This window comes from Lithobates pipiens, unplaced genomic scaffold (genome assembly GCF_037356315.1).
Source record: "Lithobates pipiens isolate NorthernLeopardFrog02 unplaced genomic scaffold, aLitPip1_a1.2 Scaffold_13, whole genome shotgun sequence".
NCBI lineage: Eukaryota > Metazoa > Chordata > Amphibia > Anura > Ranidae > Lithobates > Lithobates pipiens.
Window position 1 is genome coordinate 136,718,155 of NW_027507718.1, and position 21,544 is coordinate 136,739,698.

At 44.5% G+C, this 21,544-nt stretch overlaps 1 protein-coding gene across 1 annotated transcript in view; it reads left to right on the forward strand.

Moving 5' to 3' along the window:
- The window catches only part of HCN2 (hyperpolarization activated cyclic nucleotide gated potassium and sodium channel 2), a 206,062-nt gene that overhangs the window by 129,207 nt on the left and 55,311 nt on the right, over nucleotides 1-21,544 (forward strand). The window contains exons 3-5 of the mRNA XM_077475629.1: nucleotides 11,279-11,440; nucleotides 18,528-18,746; nucleotides 19,879-20,025. Of these exons, the coding sequence (XP_077331755.1) occupies nucleotides 11,279-11,440; nucleotides 18,528-18,746; nucleotides 19,879-20,025 (528 nt within the window). The remainder of the gene's footprint in view (nucleotides 1-11,278; nucleotides 11,441-18,527; nucleotides 18,747-19,878; nucleotides 20,026-21,544) is intronic.

A 21,544-nucleotide genomic window follows, 5' to 3' on the forward strand; every position in this document is an offset into this window, starting at 1 on the left:
AGAGGGTACCCCCTTGACCTGTATAAAGTGAGCCATCTTCGTGAGGCGGTCAATAACAACCAAGATAGTGGTCATTTCTTTAGAGGGGGGTTAATCGACTACAAAGTCCATAGAAATTGATCCCCATGGTCTTGATGGGACAGGGAGTGGCTGGAGCAACCCCAAAGGAGAAGCTCGGGGTGTCTTATTGCGAGCACAGACCAGGCACGAGGCTACATAACCTTTGACATCTCTTTTGTACCCAGGCGACCAAAAGGAACGGGATAAAAGTTCCTCTGTTTTAGAAACTCCAAAATGTCCAGCAAGTTTGGAGTCATGAACCAACTTGAGGACTTCAACCCGAGCAACTTCAGGTACATAGAGGCGATGTGTTTGAGTCCAGAAGCCATTTTTTGTACTCAAGGATGATGTCCATAGGAGGATTTTTGAGGAGTGGGTCATTCTCATACCCTTCCTTGAGGAGACTCAAGAGTGCTTTAAAACTTGTGGCACCTAGAAAGTTCTTTTGAGGCAGGACTGTGTATTCAGAGTTGTTTTCCTGGAGAGGTCCAGACAACATTCGTGATAAGGCATCAGCCTTACCATTCCTTGACCCAGGTCGATATGAGATAATAAAATTGAATCTGGAAAAGAACAATGACCAACGTGCTTGTCTAGAAGACAATCTCTTGGCAGAATGAATGAATTCCAGATTCTTATGATCGGTGAGAACGGTCACAGGATGCTTAGCGCTTTCCAGCAAATGCCTCCATTCAGAAAATGCTTCCTTAATTGCCAGTAACTCCTTATTCCCAATATCATAATTTCTTTTGGCTGAAGACATTAAACGAGAGAAGTAAGCACAAGGATGAAGCTGCATCTTTTCTCCATGTCGTTGAGAGAGGATAGCTCCCACGGCAGAGTCTGAAGCATCCACTTCAACTATAAAAGGTAATTCAGGATTGGGATATACCAATACTGGTGAAGAAGTAAAGAGTTTAACTTTCCAAAAGCAGCCTGTGTCTCAGATGACCACACAAAGGGCACTCCTTTCTTTGTTAGTTGGGTAATTGGAGCTATCACCTTAGAGAAGTTCCTTATGAATTTTCTGTAAAAGTTGGCAAACCCGACAAATCGTTGGATTTCCTTAATGTTTCCAGGGGCAGGCCAATCTACCACTGGTTTAATCTTCTCGGGATCCATGCTCACTCCATCTGGAGAAATAATATACCCTAAGAACTGGAACTGGGCTTGTTCAAACTCACACTTCTCCAGTTTGATGTAAAGTCGATTCTGCCTTAATCTTTCAAAGACAGTGCAAACATGCCTGTGGTGCTCTTCCAGGTTATCGGAAAAGATAAGGATGTCATCCAGATAAGCAATAACAAATTGGTCCACCAGGTCTCATAAAACATCATTTATGAAGTGTTGAAAGGTCGCAGGGGCATTGCAGAGACAAAAAGGCATGACCAAGGACTCAAAATGTCCATATCTGGTTCTAAAGGCGGTTTTCCATTAGTCTCCTGGACGAATACGGACCAGGTTATATGCCCTCCGTAGGTCAAGTTTTGTAAACACTTTTGCACAACGAAGCCTTTCCAACATTTCCGAGATCAAGGGGAGTGGATAATGGTTTTTAATGGTGACCTTATTTATGTGCCTGTAATCAATGCATGGACGCAAGGTGGAGTCTTTCTTTTCAACAAAGAATAGGGCTGCTCCTGCAGGAGATGTTGAGTGTCTAATAAAACCCTTCTTTAAATTTTCATCAAGCCACTCCCTGAGCACTTTTAATTCAGGTTCTGACAGATTAAAAAGGCGGCCAAAATACCTTGGGAGCAGCTCAATGGGGCAATCGTATGGGCGGTGAGGAGGTAATTTATCTGCATTTTTCTTATCACAGACATCCCGGAACGCATGGTATTATGGAGGCAAGTTGTGATATGACTGGGTAGTTACCACACCATCTTGCAGGTCCTTGACCAGCGGAGAACTTATTTGGTAAGATTCCCTACAGTATTCCTTGCAGTGGGAAGATGTGAAATCTATGGTTCGTGTTCCCCAGTTGATAGAGGGATTGTGAGTGGAGAACCAAGGAATGCCCAAAATGACGGGAAATTTGGGTGATGTGATCAACTGAAAGCTGATGGTCTCATGATGGTCAGCCTCAAACTGGGTTACCACAGGAACTGTTTTATGGGTAACAGGTCCTGAGGATAAGGGTGAACCATCAACCGTCTCCATCTCAATAGGAGCAGATGTATTTCTGGCTTGAATGTTATTGCGGTGGGCAAACTCTATGTCCATAAAGAGTCCAGCATAGCAGAGCAGGGGATTTCACGGCCCTCAGAAATAAGCTTAATAGGGATGACAAAATGAGACCGTGGAGAATTTACTTTATTTTTTTCGAGAATCAATGGGGAGATAGACTGGGTAATAGAGTTGATTTGTTCAGGTAGGATCACATCAGTCGCCACAATTGTTCTTCTAACCTTGTTAGGACAGTTAACTGCTTAATGCCCAGAGTCTCCACAATATAGACAGAGGTTCTCCGAACGTCTTCTTTTTTTCTCCTGAAAAGAAATGGATCTCTTAATTGCATCAACCTGCATAGGTTCAGCTGTGTCAGAATCTGTAGAAACTCTTGGATCCTTCTGAATAAATTGACAAGCAGGGAAACGCCCCCATTACTTCCAAACATAACCAGCCTCTCCTTCCTCCTTTCTGTAAGCCTCTGATCAACTCGGATACATAGTTGGATGAAGGCTTCAAGATCATTAGGAGTCTCTACTCTGGCAAGCTCATCTTTTACCTGTTCAGAAAGCCCTTGGCGGAACTGACTCTTTTTTGCGCTGCTGGGTTCCAAGTGGTATCTGCCATCCAGCATCTGAATTCAGCTGTGTATTCAGCAACACAGCGTTTACCCTGCCATAAACTATGCAACTTTGCTTCAGCCGTAGCACAGCGGTTGGGATCATCAAAAACCTGATTCATTGCATCCACGAAATTCTGGAAATTATTCAGCATGGCACGGTCTTGTTTGATATAGGGGGAGGCCCAGGCTAGAGCTTCCCCAGTCAGGAGGTTGATAACAAACATTACCTTCTGTCTTTCAGAAACTAATGCAGTGGGTCGCATTTGGAAATGGATGCGACACTGGTTAAGAAAACAACATCTGTAATGGTGGCGGTCGCCATTAAACTTGGGTGGGTGAGGCATATGTGTGTTAGTATCATCTCGGGAACGCAGATGACACAGGCTCACCTGAGTCTAAGTACTAACCGGTTTTCACCAGAGCTCCAGATGGTGGAGACGGATTTAGCTGTGTGTTAGTACCAGGTCGTGGTCCTCAGGATCGCCCCACCAGGAGGTGAGCAAGCCGGGGTTCAGTAGCGGATGAGCCGGTAAGGATCAAACAGAAGCGTGGTCAGTAAGCAAGTCAAAAGGTCGGTAACGAGTTGTTGCAGGTTGGGATCAGGCAGAAGCGTAGTCGTGAAATAAGCCAAGGGTCGATAATGAGCAGTAGCAAATATAAACGGCAGCAGTGAAGACAGGAGCGAGATACAGGCTGAAGATAGCACAATATTCTGGCAAGGAGGAAGTGCAGAGACATGGCTTATATCAGGAAGTTCATTGGAGGAGCAAAGAGTTCAAGGTTCAGCTGAAATCAAGGTACAAGGCAGGGTTGTCTAAAGGATATGACAAGGCACTGTCTAGCATCTCAGATAGCTCAGAGAGAAGATTCATTGCCAGAAACAGCTGAGGTCCCGGGTATAAGTCCAGGTCCTGATAGTCGTCTATTTTTGTTTATAGCGCAAAAAAATAAAAACCGCAGAGGTGATCAAATACCACCAAAAGGAAGCTCTATTTGTGGAAAAAAAGGACATCAATTTTGTTTGGGAGCCACGTCGCACGACCGCAAAGTCAGTTAAAGCGACGCAGTGCCGAATCGCAAAAAGCTGTCTGGTCTTCGACCAGCAAAATGGTCCGGTCTGAAAGTGGTTAAAAATGATGATTAAAATCCACCCTGATGCTGTATATGAGAAAAGGGGCCTGAAGAGTCACTTTTTTTGCACAACTAGAGAGTACAAAATATTGATATACAATTTTATTTTAAGTTTTTCACTTTTGAAGTGGACCTGTACTTAACCACTTTCAGACCGGACCAATTTGCTGGTCAAAGACCAGACCACTTTTTGCGATTCGGCACTGCGTCGCTTTAACTGACAATTGCGCGGTCGTGCGACGTGGCTCCCAAACAAAATTAACGTTCTTTTTTTCCCACAAATAGAGCTTTCTTTTGGTGGTATTTGATCACCCCTGCGGTTTTTATTTTTTGCGCTATAAACAAAAATAGAGCGATAATTTTGAAAAAAACGCATTATTTTTTACTTTTTGTAATAATAAATATCCCCCAAAAATATATAAAAAAACATTTTTTCCCCTCAGTTTGGGCCGATACGTATTCTTCTACATATTTTTGGTAAAAAAAATCGCAATAAGCGATTATTGATTGGTTTGCGCAAAAGTTATAGCGTTTACAAAATAGGGATAGTTTTATAGCATTTTTATTAATAATTTTTTATTATTTTTTTTTTTTACTAGTAATGGCGGCGATCTGCGATTTTTATTGTGACTGCGACATTGTGGGGGACCCATCGGACATTTTTGACACATTTTTGGGACCATTGTCATTTATACAGTAATCACTGCTATATAAATGCAGTGATTCCTGTGTAAATGACACTGGCAGTGAAAGGGTTAACCAGTGGGTGGCAGTGTAGGGGTTAAGTGTTCCTAGGGGTGTGTTACTAACTGTGGGGGGGTTGGGCTTTCATTTAGTGTACACTGATCTCTGCTCCAATCACATGGAGCAGAGATCAGCGTCACTAGTTGCTAGGCAGAATGGAAAAATGTTGTTTATACAGCATTTCCTCCATTCGGCCGCTCCGTGAGACGATCGTGGGGATGCCCGCGGCGATCGAGTCCGCGGGTCCCGCGACCGGACTCACGGGGGTCCCGACCAGCGCGGGAGCGCGCCGCCGGCGGCGCGCTCCCGATGGCATGGCGGCAACGAATATTGGACGTACATGTACGCCAATATGCCTGCCCGTGCCATTCTGTCGACGTACATCGTCGTGCGCTGGTCGGGAAGTGGTTAAAAAGGTTCCCTTCCCTAAAACAGCCTTCTGTCGCTGCAAAAAAGATCTTGCAAAAATCAGCTTTCTCTTAAAGCTGAGCTCCAGAAAAAACAATTGGTCAAGGGTAGAGGAATGGCAGGAATCTCCAATTGTCAATTCAAAGAGCGTTTTTGTATTCTGTGAACAGACAATTAGGCTTTTAGTGAAGAGATGAGAGGAGTAGAGTGGCGGCTTCATGACATGATCCATCCACTGTACCAGGAGAGTACTTTTGTGTAGAATGAAGACAGCAGTCATCCAAGCACATGATGCTCACTATTTTTTTGTAAATTTGTTTTTATTAACAGTTTTTCAACACAAACAACACATATAAACATATGACCCAAACCCCCCCCCCCCCTCCCACCCATGCCCCTGTGCAGCCCCCCAGTCAAATACAAATCACTAAACACATTCATAGTCATAGTCAACAACCGTATGCCCCAGAGAAAAACTGGCCCCCCCAAAAAGTGATGATGCACCCTGACTCCAAATGCACAACAGAAAAACCCACAGAGCACATAGCATCAATCTACCCCGTGCTCCCATTGGCTATCCAGGAGTCCTCTCCCCACTCAGCAAACTAATTCAAAGTATCTTTGGCGTCTAGCCAGCCCTGCCACACTTTCTCAAATTTTTTGGAGCATCCCCTACTAAGATACGTGGCCTTGTAAAGTGGAAGTGCTTTGTTAATCAGGCTTTTCCAATATGACACAGTAGGTGGTTCAGGTTTTTTCCAATACAACAGGATGGCTTTACGCGCATAGAACAAAGACAGAGATATCATAGTTCTTTGTGCCCTTCTAGGAGCCAACTCCTCCACCAGCCCCAGCAAACAAACCGCGACCGTAAGAGGAATCGGCACCAAGAGGACTGTTTGGATGGTATCCGTCACTCCCCTCCAAAAGTCCCCAATCAGTGGGCACTGCCAAAATATATGATCAAAGCCAGCTCGGTCCTCCGTACACCTCCAGCACCCCGCCGCACCCGTACCATACATTCCAGCTAGCCTTGCAGGTGTGTAATGTACCCTGTATAGAATTTTATATTGAATAAGTCTATCTCTGGCCGACACCAGAGTCTGGAAGGGATAGGCCCACATGTCGTCCCAGTCCTCCCCCCCAAAGTCCGCCACCAAAGCGCTCCATGTGTCCCTACACTTTTGTACCACACTGGGCCTATCAACGAACAGCTCTTTGTATACCGCGGATAAGGGCTTCAAAAGGTCCCCCGTCCGCAGCACCCTCTCCAGAGGAGACACACCCAACTCCAAAGCATCCGAACCAAACTGGGTGAGGAAGGCGTGTCTCAACTGGAGGTAGCGAAAAAAATACCAGTTCGGTAAATTGTATTTCGTTTTCAGTTGATCAAAAGTGTATAGCCTGGTCCCCCCCACTATGTGCACAAGTTGTTTGATGCCAACCCTGGCCCATATCACCGGGTCAGGAATCGCACCAAAATGCGGCAGCCTGGAATTAAACCAGAGAGGGCCGTCCAGCACCCCCCTCTGTTCTTCATCAGGACCTGCGCCCTGTCCCAAGCTCGCACCGTTACTCGCATGGAGACCGTCAGGGAAGGAGAGGCCCCCAGACCCCTATACACCAGGTAGGATAAACTCTCATACGAGCCCATAAGGGCTGCCTCTAGTACCGTGGCGGAGTCCCCATCATCCCTCGTTAACCATCTCCTGGCGACCACCATCTGTCCAGCTATAAAATACTTAAAAAGATCCGGTAAAGCCAAGCCACCTTGACCCCAGGGCTCCTGTAAAACACGGAGACTTATCCTGGGATGCGCAGCGGCCCACAAAAACGAACTGAACAGACTGTTCACCCTTCTGAAAAAGGAGCAGGGGATCCAAACTGGCGTGTTTCGCAAATAGTATAAAAACACTGGTAAAACTTTCATTTTCAGTAGGTTAACCCTACCAATCAGGGACAGCGGCAAATGTTTCCATGCATCCAGTTGTACCTTCACCTTAGCCAGCAATGGAAGAAGATTGAGAGACATATAGTCACCCACTCTTGGGGACACCCTCACACCCAAATACCTAAACTCCTGCACCCATGCAATGGGGACCTTAGTGGTCGCCAAAGCACGAGCCCCCCCGTCAATAGCCATAACGTTTGACTTCTCCCAATTGACCCGAAGCCCGGAGTATGTGGCAAAGGTGTCAAGCACCTTAAACACAGCTTCCAAGGAAGGCCCTGCGTCCTGCAGAAACAGAAGCATGTCATCCGCATACAACGCTAAGCATTCCCTGATACCCCCTACCTCCAAAGCTCCAACCTCAGGGGACCTCCGCAAAGCTATAGCCAAGGGCTCTATTGCTAACGCAAATAAGGATGGAGACAGTGGGCACCCTTGACGCGTGCCCCTGCCCACTTCAAACTGAGAGGAGATCAAGGCACCTATTTTGATAACCGCCCGAGGGTTGCTATAAAGTAGAGAGATCCAAGTGACAAAAACCTCCCCGAAACCCATGTGCCGCAGAACTGCTAGCATATATCGCCAGTCTACAGAATCGAAGGCCTTAGCCATGTCGAGGGAGACCACCACTCTCTCGCCCGTCCTGTCATGTTCGACCTGCAGATGAGTAAACAGCCTGCGCAAATTGGTATCCGTAGACTTCTGCGGAATAAATCCCGTCTGATCTATGTCCACCAAGGTAGTGATGACTTGGGAGAGTCTGGTAGCCAAAATTTTTGTCAAGATTTTCAAATCTTGATTCAGCAATGCTATTGGCCTGTAAGACGAACATGACAGGGGATCCTTACCCGGCTTTGGCAGTAGAATAACCTGCGCCTCTAATTGGGAGTCAGGAAGACACTTGTGTTCAATACAGTAGTGAAAGAGACCCTTTAGCCGGGGTACCAAGTCCTCTAAATTTGCCCTGTACCATTCAACACAGAAACCATCGGGACCCGGAGACTTATGTGAAGGGAAGGACCTAATGGCCCTCTCAATGTCCTCCTCAGTTATATCAGCGTCCAACATGTCCCTGTCCCCTTCAGACAGCACCGGGACACCCAGGGACGCCAACAACCCGTCCAGCTCAAGTGAGCTGTAAGCCGGGAGAGGAGCATACAGGGTTCTGTAGAATTCCACAAAAGTGTCCAAGATAGCCACAGGATCTGTGAGAATGTCCCCCCGATCGTTTATGATGCAAGGTATGTTAGTCTGAACTCTCTGGTCCGCTACCAACATAGCAAGCAACTTGCCATTTTTGTCCCCCCGCTCAAAAAGGGATTCAGCCAGCTTTGTCCTAGACGTGTGAGCTAGCTCGGTGTAGTGGAGTGCCAAAACACGCCTCGCCTCCAGAAGTTCACCATACGTGACATCCGAATGGCTATTAGCATGTGCCAAAGCACACACCCTCTCCCTGTCCTGCAATTCCTGCTCTTTCTGATTATAGGACCTACGTGCCTGTTTAATAGCCGAGATATAGTGACCGCGCATGCAAGCTTTAAATGCATCCCACACCACGGTTGGGGCGGCAGATCCCACATTATCCTCCCAATACTGACCAAAGTGTGGCGCAACCTGAGTGGACACCTCCTCTACCTCCAGCCAGCCAGGGTTGAGTCTCCAGCCCCCCCCCTAGAACCTGAGGTGAGACCAATATGTATTGACAGGGGCGTATGATCAGACAAACCACCCGCTAAATATGTAGCTCCGCCCACCAGCTGCAACATTGATGCATTTGCGAACGCCAAATCAATCCTCGATGAGGGTCTATGCGTTTTGGAAAGATGCGAGTAACATGATGCTCACTATTAAGGGGAACGTATTATACTTTTGCTCTTCCAAAAAAAAAAAAAAAAAAATCGGCTTGGCTTAAAGGAGTTGCAAACCCTTGCGTTTTTTCACCTTAATGCATCCTATGCATTAAGGTGAAAAAATACCTGGCAGTGACCACGCCCCCCCCCCCCCCCATTTTACTTACCTGAGCCCTGGAACTTCACCCGGTGGGGATGCACTGTCTCTCTGCTCTGCTCTTGATTGGATAGATTGATAGCAGTGCAGCCATTGGCTCCCGCTGCTGTCAATCAGATCCAATGACACGGGCGCCGGGGCGGAGTCATACATTCGTGTCTATGGACGCTGAATGATGGACTCGGGAGCGCGCCTGCAAGGTAACCCCCCCCCCCCCCCCCCCCCCGGGAGAACGCTTCTCCTAGGGAGTTATCTGATGTGGGAAGGAGTCGCAAGAGCCGCCGGGGGACCCCAGAAGACCAGGTTCAGGGCCACTGTGCAAAACGAGCTGCACAGTGAAGGTAAGTATGACGTGTGTTTAAAAAGTGTAAGTTAACCTTCTCACAAAACACCCTAAACCTCAAATGACCTTTTTATTTTAAATATTTTAGAGATGTAACCTTTGTATAGGTAGATTACATTTTTGAATGAATATTATTGTTTTTCTTTTTTTCTTACTATTTTTTTTTTTCTACGGTACTTTACAATGATGATCCAAAAATGCAACATACTAGCAGGGGTCCTGACATTTTGAAAGTCTCAATCGCTGAAGCTTAAGTCCTAAAGATAGTTCAAACCTTTCCAAGGAAATTGTATACAATAACGTTTAGTACTTGGCCTTGTCTCGAAAGTAATGTCTAAAATTGGTTACACGTCTTGTAGTTTTCCAGCAAACGTGCTTCTCTATAATTCCACTCTCTCAGACTTCCCAGAATGTTTCACGCATTCGTATATAAAGAGGTCTTACAAAACAGACACCAGGTGTTACCTTTTATGATGTTTCCCGTAAGCCTAAGGACCAGTTCACACCACAGAAATGTTTTTTTGCATGCACGTTTTTGATGTGTTTCGGAGCATTTTTAGTGCAGTGCATTTTTTCACCCTCCTTTTTTTTTTTTTTTTCTTAACCTCAAATAAGGACGTGTGTTCCAGAGTGTTTTTTTGGTGTGTTCCGGTTTCAGTGCATTTTTGATATATTTTATCGTGTTCCACTATAGTCCAATGCAGGAAAAATGTTCTACTTTTGTTACTGGAACTGCAAGAACTGTACCAGGTGACTTTTTGAGCCTCTGCTTGATGCATGCTTCAGCTGCTAGGTGCTTCTGCTGTCAACTGTTTTTTCAGGTCCATTGACCCTTCTTAATTTTTCATGTGAGCCTGCCGCTGCTGTTTGGGGTATTTAGTTGCCCATCCCTTATTATTAATTAGGGACATCCAATGGCTTAAAAATGTAATTCCTGTGTTATATACTGTGCGATTAAGATGGAATTTTGATGTACCTGTAAATTCCATATCTTGGGGTACAGGGCACAGGTCCGTCCCTTCTTTTCTATGTAATCTCTGTATTTCTTGCAAAAAAAAAAATGGAGCCTTGGGGTTGGTAGGTTTATATAGATGATGCTGATGCATTCCCAGGAAAGCCAGTGTCCACACACCTGAAGGTAACTGTATATAAGCCATGGTCGACAAATCAATTCCTATGTCCCATACTGTATGGCAAGATATGTCATTTATAGATGTATGTCAAAATTCCTATTTTCAAATTGCCTGTAAAATCCCTTTCTGAGAGTACTTTGCAGGACACAGGTCTACCCCCTTGTCTCAGCCAGACATTGCTTGCTGACAAAACAAAAGTAATACTGGTGCTGGGTGGAGTAATGTAGGGCTTTGTCAAAGCTTTGCTATTTGCCATTGTCCAATCACCTGGAGACCGGGTGTAACCCAGTAGTCTGAGAATGAACTCTCCCGTGTTCTGTGATGTACTCAACGTGATTTTGCAGGTATATCAAACATTCAGTTTTTTGTTCGTTTCCCATCCTCTAAGCAAAACTACAGGGCACATTGTGTAATATGCTTCCTTTTGTAGACCAGTGACAGCAGTTGTATAAGCGTTATACAGTGATCATACATTACACTAATGTCTACATTTGCACAGTTGTCCCAGTCATCCTGATAATTATATCAGCACCAGATCTCAGAGGAACAATTGAAATGATTTGGCTTTTGACTAGCCTTACACGTTTTGGAAGCCCATATATTCAGCATTTATAAGCAGTTTCTCAGTAGCTTTTTTTTTTTTTTTATTAAACTTTTTTTTTTTTTTGTAATTTTGTGCTTCATTTTGGTTTGTTTCCTTTCTGCAGATCTTCCATATGACCTATGACCTTGCCAGTGCAGTGATGAGAATTATTAACTTGATTGCTATGATGCTATTGCTGTGTCACTGGGATGGATGCCTTCAGTTCCTGGTTCCAATGCTCCAAGACTTCCCAAGTAATTGTTGGGTTTCAATCAACAAGATGGTGGTACGTAGTCATCAGTTTTAAAACCGTTTTTTTAAACGTTTTTTCTCTGCTCTTGGACTGCACGCAGCAGTTTTAATGTAATGCCATATATTGATTTAGGCACTGCTTCCCCCAGAGTGCAAATAAATACTATGTAGTAATGCTTCAAAATTTTGCCATGCCACGTGGCTGTCACTTGAGCCTATTTTGGACAACCTGAGGTTGTAGTCTAGCTGTGCTTAGGAGGTTCACATTTCAATACCCCTACCTTCCCATCCCCTAAAATAGCACTGTCAATCTGTGATTCGATCTTGGTATGATGATAAATGTGAGCTTAATGGCTCCATTCACGCTTGTGCGTCTATTCATGCGACTTTGCACATGATATTTTCCATATAACTATTCATATATGTGCGACTTAAAGTCGTAATGACTTCAAAGCAGTTCATGCACTACTTTGGTCTGACTTTCATGCAACTTGAAGGCGCTAGAATTCAATGGTACCTCCTAAAAGTTGCATGAAAGTCATACCTGAATGTTATACAGTGCAACAGTTGTCCATTACCATGGATCAAAGCCAAAGTGGTATCCAAGTTGCACCCATTCAAAGTTGCATCAAGGTTGCACTCCAAATTTGTGCAACTTTGGAGTCCTACAAGTGTGAATGGAGCCTAAGGCCCGTTTCACACGGAGGCGTTTTTCAGGCGCTACAGCGCTAAAAATAGCGCATGTATAGCGCCTGAAAAAAGCAGCTCCTTTTACTCCAGTGTGAAAGCCGGAGGGGTGCGCTAGCAGGACGGTAAAAAAAAGTCCTCCTAGCAGCTTCTTTGGAGCCGTCTATTCACTGCTCCTAAACCGCTCCTACTCATTGAAATCAGTGGGGCAGCGGCGCTTTTGCGGGAGGTTTTAACTCTTTTTCAGCTGCTAGCGGGGGTTAAAACCGAATACCGCCAGTAAAACGACAGCAAAGCGGCGCTAAAAATAGCGTTACTTTACCGCCGACGCCAGCACCGCCCCAGTGTGAATGGGGCCTAACTGTGGATATAATGAAAAGATAATTAGCGGTCAAGCTAAATACCCTTCTGAAGGAATCTGCCATCGATTAACTCGGAGTACATGCTAGTTCCAGGGCATTGAAACTTCTTTAGGTATTTAACTTAATTTCCTATGTAAAGTGAGTTAAAGTTGAAAAAGTACAAGAGGCATATGTTTAATAAAGCACTGAGCACTGATGAAAATAACAAGTTAGAAGTAGTTGAACGCATTTTTAAATGCAGTGCAAATGCATATGGAAGGAAAATGTGTTTTTAATGATCCTAGTTTACACCATTGCAGTGCTTTCATGTGCATTTAAATTAAAGTGCTTTTTTTTTACACCGGAATGCATCGCAAATGTATGTAAATGCAACTTGTTAAAAAAAAAATAAAAAAAAAAAAATTGGCATTTACAAATGCATGTAAATGCTTATGCAGAGCCAAACACAGAATGTGTAAAAGAGCCCTTGGCTTTGGACAGAATCACTTTAGGCTGGGTTCACACTTGGTCACAGAGCGGCTCACAGCAGGGGTCCGGTGAATCTACATTCACCGTTTCAGGTCTGATTTCAGCCCGAATGTTTGGCTGAACTCGGACCAGAAAATTCCCAGGTCTCTTGTGCAATTCGCCGCTGCAGAGATCTGTGAACCAGCTCCATATAGAGCCGGTCACAATCTCCTGCTATGCAAATCTAATGCGGGGGAAACCCCTAATCCAATTTGCACAGGTGTGAACCCAGCCTAAAAGTGTCATGGTGATCTCTAATTTGATGCCACTGTTGGGCTCCATCAGAACCCGAAGGGGGTTGTTTGGATTAATGACATTCTATTTAGTAATTGGATAGTGTAGAAATAAATCGTAATACCGCATACACATGATCAGACTATCCGGCGGACTTTGCAGCGGTGGTCCGCCGGACTTTCTGAATGAGCGGACTTGCTCACACACTACCACCCTTACGAATGGACAATCCGCCGGACTTTCCAAATGAACGGACTAGCCCACACAGACTAAAGTCCGTTCATTTTGAACGTGACTTCAGGTACGACGGGACTAGTGAAGAAAGTCAATGTCGCCACTTTCATTGGCGAGATTGACACTTTGCGACCCCTGTCACCTGGTATAGGTTTTAAGGGTAACCCCTATGCTGAAAAACAGTGTGGGGGGTCCCCCCAAAGTCCATACCAGACCCTTATCCGAACACGCAGACCGACCGGTAAGGAAAGGGGGTGGGGACGAGCGAGCGTCCCCCTCCTGAATCATACCAGGCCGCATGTCCTCTACATGGGGGGGGTGGGTACTTTGGGGAAGGGGGGCGCCCTGCGGCCCCCCACCCCAAAGCACTTTGTCCCCATGTTGATGAGGACAAGGGCCTCTCACCGACAACCCCGGCCGTTGGTTGTCGGGTTTCTGCGGGCGGGGGGCTTATCGGAATCCGGGAGCCCCTTTAATAAGGGGGCCCCCGGATACCGGCCCCTCACCCTATGTGAATGAGTATGGAGTATGGGGTACGATGTACCCCTACCCATTCACCTGGGGGAAAAAGTGTCAATAAAAAAAACACACTACACAGGTTTTTAAAGTAGTTTATTAGGCAGCTCCTTCCAACTTATCTAAGCTCGTGTTTGCTCAAAAGAGCAGAAGATAGCAGAGGAGCCCGGCGAGAAGAACCGGAAAGCGCGGAGAAGACCCTTGGAGCTGCCTAATAAACTACTTTAAAAACCTGTGTAGTGTGTTTTTTTTTTTTTTTTTTTTTTTTTATTGACACTTTTCCCCCCCAGATGAATGGGTAGGGTTACGATGTACACCATACTCATTCACATAGGGTGGGGGGCCCGGATCAGGGGGCCCCTAGGGTTGTCGGGAAGAGGCTCTTGTCCTCATCAACATGGGGACAAGGTGCTTTGTGGTGGGGGGGGGGGCAGTTTTCGGCGTAGGGTTTACTCTTAAAACCCATACCAGGCGACGGGGCTCGCAAGGTGTCAATCTTTAGTCTGTTCATTTGGAAAGTCCAGCGGACTAGCACACAGATTGTCAGCCAAGTCCAGCTTTTGGGAAGAAAATGTCCGCTGGAGCCCACACACGGTCGAATCGTCCGGCGTACCAGTCAGCTGGATAGTCCGATCGTGTGTACGCGGCATAAGAAGCACCTGCAAATGTTGGAATATTTTTGTTGCTCACAGAAATGTTATGAGAGCCCTGCATATCTGTGAGCAGCCTTACACGTGTGCACATCCATGTCTTTTATTGCAGTCTGATCCTTCTCTTTCTATAAGCAGCAGGAATTTGCAGCAAAATACAGGTCCTTATTTGCATTTTTGGCCACATAAACACAAACTTTCCCTTTTTTTTTTTTTCCTGTTTTAAAAATAAAATTCAACATTTTGTGTTGTCCTGGTTATCATTATTTTCACTGCATTCAAGAGGAAGCAGGTGAAAAAGGCAGGGTCAGTTTTGATTCAATCTACTTTCAGTACATTATTATCTTTTGTAGAAAGACCACTAGGAGCAACTGGAGAATAAGGGATTAAAGGCAGAATGAAGACTGAATAATAGTGGAAACAAAGACAGAGCAAAGGAAAATGACAATTAGCCCCAGTTCACACTATGGATCGCACAGAAAAATGGTGCTCATTCCTGTGCAATTCACATGCGATTCAGTGAGGTCCAATACAAGCCCATTCATTTTGAATGGGCTCAAATCGCACTGCATTTGGAAACGCACTGGAACCAGATCACATGGTACTTTTGTACAATGCGATTTGGTGCAATCTAACGCTCTGGGTTTGAGGTGTCATTAACTTAACATTGAAACCCGCTGAAGATCCCAACTGCAGTGCGTTTTAAACGTGACGCGCACACTAGATTGAACAAAGTCATAGTCTTTGAAAATATTCTGCTTTCTGTTTTATTTTTCTGGTTAGAACATCTATTTATGCAATTTTGTCTTTTGTTACGTTAGTCTTTGATTCATGCTACAGTGAAATATTATACGTTTTTTTTTTTATAGAGCAGGGAAGGGGTTGGAGCCTCTGTCAGGTTTTTATTGCTGTGTGTGCCTCCATTGCCTCCCTCACTACCTTTTAACCCACTAGGACATGGGAAGTTATATTCTACCACAGCAACACAGATAGGAATGAAACATTTTGGGCAAAGGAAAGAAATATTAAAATGTCCGTTTTTTTTATTTATTACTATCTTTGAACCCATTGGGGAAATCCTCCCCCACCCCCCCATGGTTGCTATCCATGTGATAATGAAGAGATTCAAACCGCAATAAAACCCTTTCCCCATTCAATCTAAGGCTGGGTTCACATCATTGCCGCATGTGGCTCCCAGTTAGGGGTCCGATGCATCCCGGTTTACCGTTTCAGGTCCAATTTCAGCACAAATTTTTGGATGAATTCGGACCTGAAACGGACCAAAAGATGCACAGGACCCCTGTACAAATTCACACTGGAGCTGCTGCGGAGATATGTGAACTGGCTCCATAGAGAGCCGGTCACAATCACTTGCTATTGCGAATTGGATGTGGAGAAACCCTCACACAATTTGCATAGGTGTGAACCCAGCCTTACGCTAAAGTTTCATGTTGGTGCTTTTATAGCAGTTTTTTTCCATTGTGTTTTACCTACTACTGTCAAAATACTTGATTCCATTTCATCTGTTTGGACCATCTTTTTTTACATTTTTGTATATGGGAAGCAGATAAAAAGTATATGGAGTGCAGTGTATTTAATACATTATTATTCAGTCTTCATTTTGTTTCCACGTTGTCTTTTTTGCATAGGGACCAGTGAAAAAACAACCAGGTTAATAAGGATTGAAAACTTAATGGCGTCACCAACACCATTTAAAAAAAAAAAGTGCCAAAGACACACTTTCCTTACTTACGCAGGGAAAAGTGACACGGTCTCTGCAAAGATCATCACTCTAACCCCATATATTTACCTTTCCCATGTTTCCTTGCAGCTCCTTTGGGACTTCTGGGTACGGAGGATGTAACCTGCTTCCATATGCTAGTATGCCGTTTTATAAGCCCTTTGCTTGCCCTAAAGGGATTGTAAAGGCAGAAGGTTTTTTTTTTTATCTTAATGCATTCCATGCATTAAGATAAAAAGCCTTCTGTGTGCATCAGCCCCCCTAACACTTACCTGAGGTCTCTGTCCAGCGATGTCTACAAGTGTCTCAGCCGTCCGAGAGTCTCCCTTCTGATTGGCTGAGACACAGCAGCGCCGCCATTGGCTCATGCTGCTGTCAATCATAGTCAGGTAACCAATCAGGGGAGAGGCAGGGCCGGGGCGGACGCAGTGTCTGAATAGACACAGAGAGCTGTGACTCAGCTCGGGTGCCCCCATAGTGAGCTGCTTGCTGTGGGGGCACTGAACAGGAGGGAGGGACCAGGATCACAGACGTTAGACCCGAGAAGAGGAGGATCCATGCTGCTCTGTGCAGATCCACTGCAACAAAGTAGAACATGTTATTTTTATAAAAAAAAAAAAAAAAAAGAGCTTTTACAATCACTGTGTTACATGACCAGGGAATTTATATTACTGCTTCCCTGGGTCCCTGATCTTGATGCTGTCTGCAGAGGAACAAAGATGTAAGAGAGGTAAGGTAAGTATACAGGGATCGAGGGATGCCTTTTTTAGACATGGACACAGAGGTGAAGATTTACAAAAGCTGGTGCACTCAAAATCTGGTGCAGCTATGCATATTAACCAATCAACTTCCAGTTTTTATTGTCAAAGCTTAATTGAACAAGCTGAAGTTAGAAGCTGATTGATTACTATGCAGAGCTGCACCAGATTCTGTGTGTGTCAGTATTAGTAAATCTTTCCCAGTGTCTCTTTAAAGATGGGTTAAAGAAAGATGAAACATTGATCATACCTGGCTTTATTCCTGCTTGGTAATATTGGTAGGAAAACATTTGTGTGCATATACTCTCACATGAGAACTTCCTATTCATGAGTTTATTTTTCTAGTTCTCGTGTTTGCAGTTTACCAAACTGATGACATCTCAGTTTCATAAATTATCCCTGGTTAGCTGGGTTCTGCTGGGTATGTTAACAAAGCTGTACATCTTGGTGATATTTTAAATGGTGTGTAATGAAGGGGTTAAGACCTTGAAGCTGCCATTGTAACTAAGCTTGGCACAGAAGTCCGGTGCCAGTCAGCCGCGACCTGGCACATGAGAACCCACGGAGGGGTAGAATAAAGGGATCAGTGACTTGGTGTGTGTGTGAGCTGAAATCGCATGGCTCAGCACAAGAATAATAATAGATTTTTCTCTCCTCTTCTCTACCCCTCTTTGCTTCACCTCCTTGTTGCTCCTCCTAATGTCTTTACATGATTCTGGAATTCGGTTTTACTCCATGCCCATGCTAACCCTTTGTTTTCACTGTGCCTTTTGTAGTCATTTCTTGATCTGCAAGTCCAGTAATTTCTGAGTGTTTCCTCCATCAGTGTTGTCGCTCCCTCTGTGTTGCACGTTATTTCTGTCTACATGGTTGGAAGCATTGTCTTGTCAAGTCCATCTGATTCCCCCCTTGCAGAGTCTGTTTGCATCATTCTCCCTGCTTTCTCTTGCTCTTTCTCTTCTTTCAGCCCCAATGATGTCCCTCCGTTCTGCTACTTGGGGTAATGTGTGCCCACGGCAGTTTCTGTAGCTTGCTCTCTTGCTTTGTATGTGTATAGAGGGTTATATGGGGGACACAGCTGAGAGACGCAAGTCAGTGATGCATGTATATGGGACACAGTGTTTGCACATGTGTGTGGGTGCACTTTGATGCTCGCTCCTACATGGTTGCAGCATGCCTCTTTACATGAATACTTGAATACATAAGGCCCATGTTCTTTACACTACATACATATACACATCTGTGGCATGCTTCATCCATGCCACATGTCAGCACGGGCACGAAGAACTTGAAATATGCACTTTTCCTCTGGCGATTAGGTGAACTCTTGTAGAAATGCCCATTTTTCTAGTTAGATGGGTGACGCTGATGTGACAAGAAATTAACATTTCCTTTTTTTTTTTTTCCTTTTTGTTCCTATGCCTCCACACAGAATGACTCATGGAGTGAGCTATACTCCTTTGCCCTGTTCAAGGCCATGAGCCACATGCTGTGCATTGGTTACGGGCGCCAGGCCCCAGAAAGCATGACTGATATTTGGCTTACAATGCTGAGCATGATAGTGGGAGCTACATGCTACGCCATGTTCATTGGACATGCCACCGCTCTCATCCAGTCACTGGATTCATCCCGTAGACAGTACCAAGAAAAGGTAAGTTTGCTTTTATTAATCACCTCATGTCCATTGCACCTATTATGAGTAACCTTGGGAGTATTGTATTGTATTCTACGTATAAGTTTTGTATGCTAGGTGTTCTATCCATATTTTATGTGAACAAAGTACTTTTTTTCATGTTTTACTTCCCTTGACACATTATTGGCTGCTGTGCTTACCACTGATTTCTCTGAAATAGGAAACAGCTGACTGCCTCTTCTTTTTTTTCTTGCAAGCGTCACAGCATATCAATGCCTGTGGCAAATCTGACAGGAAATCATCCAAGCTTTTGATATCAACTGAATGAGGGGGGAGTGCTTTATAATTTGATTTAGAAAAGAGGATTGATAAAAATACACTACTAGATTAACTCTACCTACCAGCATTAATGATTATTTATCTACTGCTGCTCTTACTGATACAATCCCAAATTTTATAAGTTTGCCTGGAACACAAAAGCAACTTTGATGCTACAAGTGGTTTAAATATAGCATCTTATTTTAATTACAACTAATAAGTATAATACGCACCCCAATTTAAGAGGGAAGTTTCAGGGAAAAAAAACTATTTTTTAAAAATAAACCACTTTGAAGCAAAATAATGGTCAGTGAGCATCAATGCAGCCTAATCTGTACCTATCTGCAGCTTCAGTGCAGCCTGATCTGTGCCCATCTGCAGCCTGATCTGTGCCCATCTCTCCCATCAATGCAGCTCACCATCTCACCATCTCTTGCAGGAAATCACTGAGCCGTCATCGGTTAACTCGGCTCTCGGTCATTTGGCAGTCACATACACAGTCCAGCCTCTGTCATTGGACCAGCTCCTGTGATAGAACACTGGTCCAATGCCGGTGGCTGGACTGTGTGTGTGATGTGCGAGCAGAGTTAAAGCCAAGTGGAAAGGGGATGACTGCTTGGTGATTTCCAGCGGCACTCGTCCCCCCTCCTTCCCTTCCGAGGTACACTGTCAGTGTGTATATATAACACGCACCCGCGACTTCCCCCCTGTTTTCAGGGGGAAAAAAGTGTGTGTTATATGCCGATAAATATGGTAATTACAACTTCATAATAAACTAGTTTTTTTGCTGCATATGTTTCCTATGTGTATTTGACAATTGTCTTTTTTGCAGTACAAGCAAGTTGAACAGTACATGTCCTTCCACAAGCTGCCTGCTGATTTTCGCCAAAGGATTCATGATTATTACGAGCATCGCTACCAGGGAAAGATGTTTGATGAAGACAGTATTCTGGAAGAGCTAAATGAGCCTTTGCGAGAGGTATAGAGCTGGAGTGGGGGAGGGGTATAAAATAACAGTTTGGGTAGCACTGTCCTTTGTGCATAATTCTGATAGTATTGGATATCATCATAATGTGCACTTAGAATGTATGAGAGATTGTATGAGTTAATGATTTGTTTTAGAAGGGTCAGCCAATGTATATGGATGCATTCTTTAATAATTTATGAACACAGACCATATAGATCTTTATGATTTGTGAAAATCTGATAGCTGCTATTTGTCTTGATAGGCCTGGTTTTATCACTCAACTGTTTACCTTCTTTTTAGTTAATATCACATTACTTCCTTTTAGTTGTGGCTTTATTCACACTATGGAACGTGGTAACTGCTATGCATTTTTCATGTGCTGTACTGTGTTTTGAAAGGGTCCAATTTAGCCTGGATGGGGTCTAATAAGGTAACCCGTACATGATGCAGCATGTTAGATTTTTTTCAAAACCTACAGCAATACAGCTAATATGTGAGAATGTTCAGCAGTTAAAAGCTTCTCTTTGTGCATTACAAATGACCGGTATGAGCACGTTATAGTGCATTTTTACATTCCGATAAATACTTGGGTATAATCACGTATAAATGTGTTATGTGGATCAAAGTATATTTTTTATTCCAAAGCACAACAGTTTTAATAGAGTACGTAAATTACACTTGCATTCCTAATCATCTTACCAGAAGTCATTGTAGCTTCTGGAATCAGTAGCCTGTATATTGATACTCCTCGTCGTACAGTACAGAGTGTTTTATGCAGCTATCATCAGATGATTGGACAGAAGAAGCTGGGCTGGCCTGTAATGTTGCTATGAGCACTGGATCCTGCATGAGTGCTAACTTTGACGCATGGTAAGTTAGCCAGGGGGTGCTCTACAGGTCCAGGGCCATTGTCAGCGGTAGAGCTGGAAAACTCCTGGGGTGAAACCAGGATGGGGTCTAGTTTACATACTTCTGCTTGCATGAACTAATGTGGAATCTCTTAACATCTCTGCCGAGAGTGGTAGAAATCCTAAGATGAAGAGGGAGTTTGGCATGCAGTGGTGGACCGTCCATGCAGGGCACAGGGGTGCTGCTCCCCTAATCAATGTACCCGGCCCCTAATCTACATGCAGGGCACTGGATGCATGGATTTCATTGGGGTTTTTTTTAAGCACATGATTGGCTTAAAAAAAGGGTAGGTTCAGGGAGCAGAGCACTGCGCCCATCGCAGCCGCCTGTCTCCCGTTGGGGTGGTGTTTGCCCAAATACTGAGCATCAGCTTCCACTGATGGCATGTGACTTTTCCAACAGGTTGTCATAGACCGACACAGACATATATATTGGATAGTAAATCCGTGATACGAGAGGAGACTGAAGGAGTGAGCTGAGGGGTAGAGAAATAGATTTGAGTGTCATCAGCGTAGAGTTGATATTGGACAGCTGACCCAGGGAGGAGGTGTAGGTTGAAAATAGGAGAAAAGGTCCAAGAACAGAACCTTGGGAGACCCAACAGAGAAAGGAAGAGGGGAGG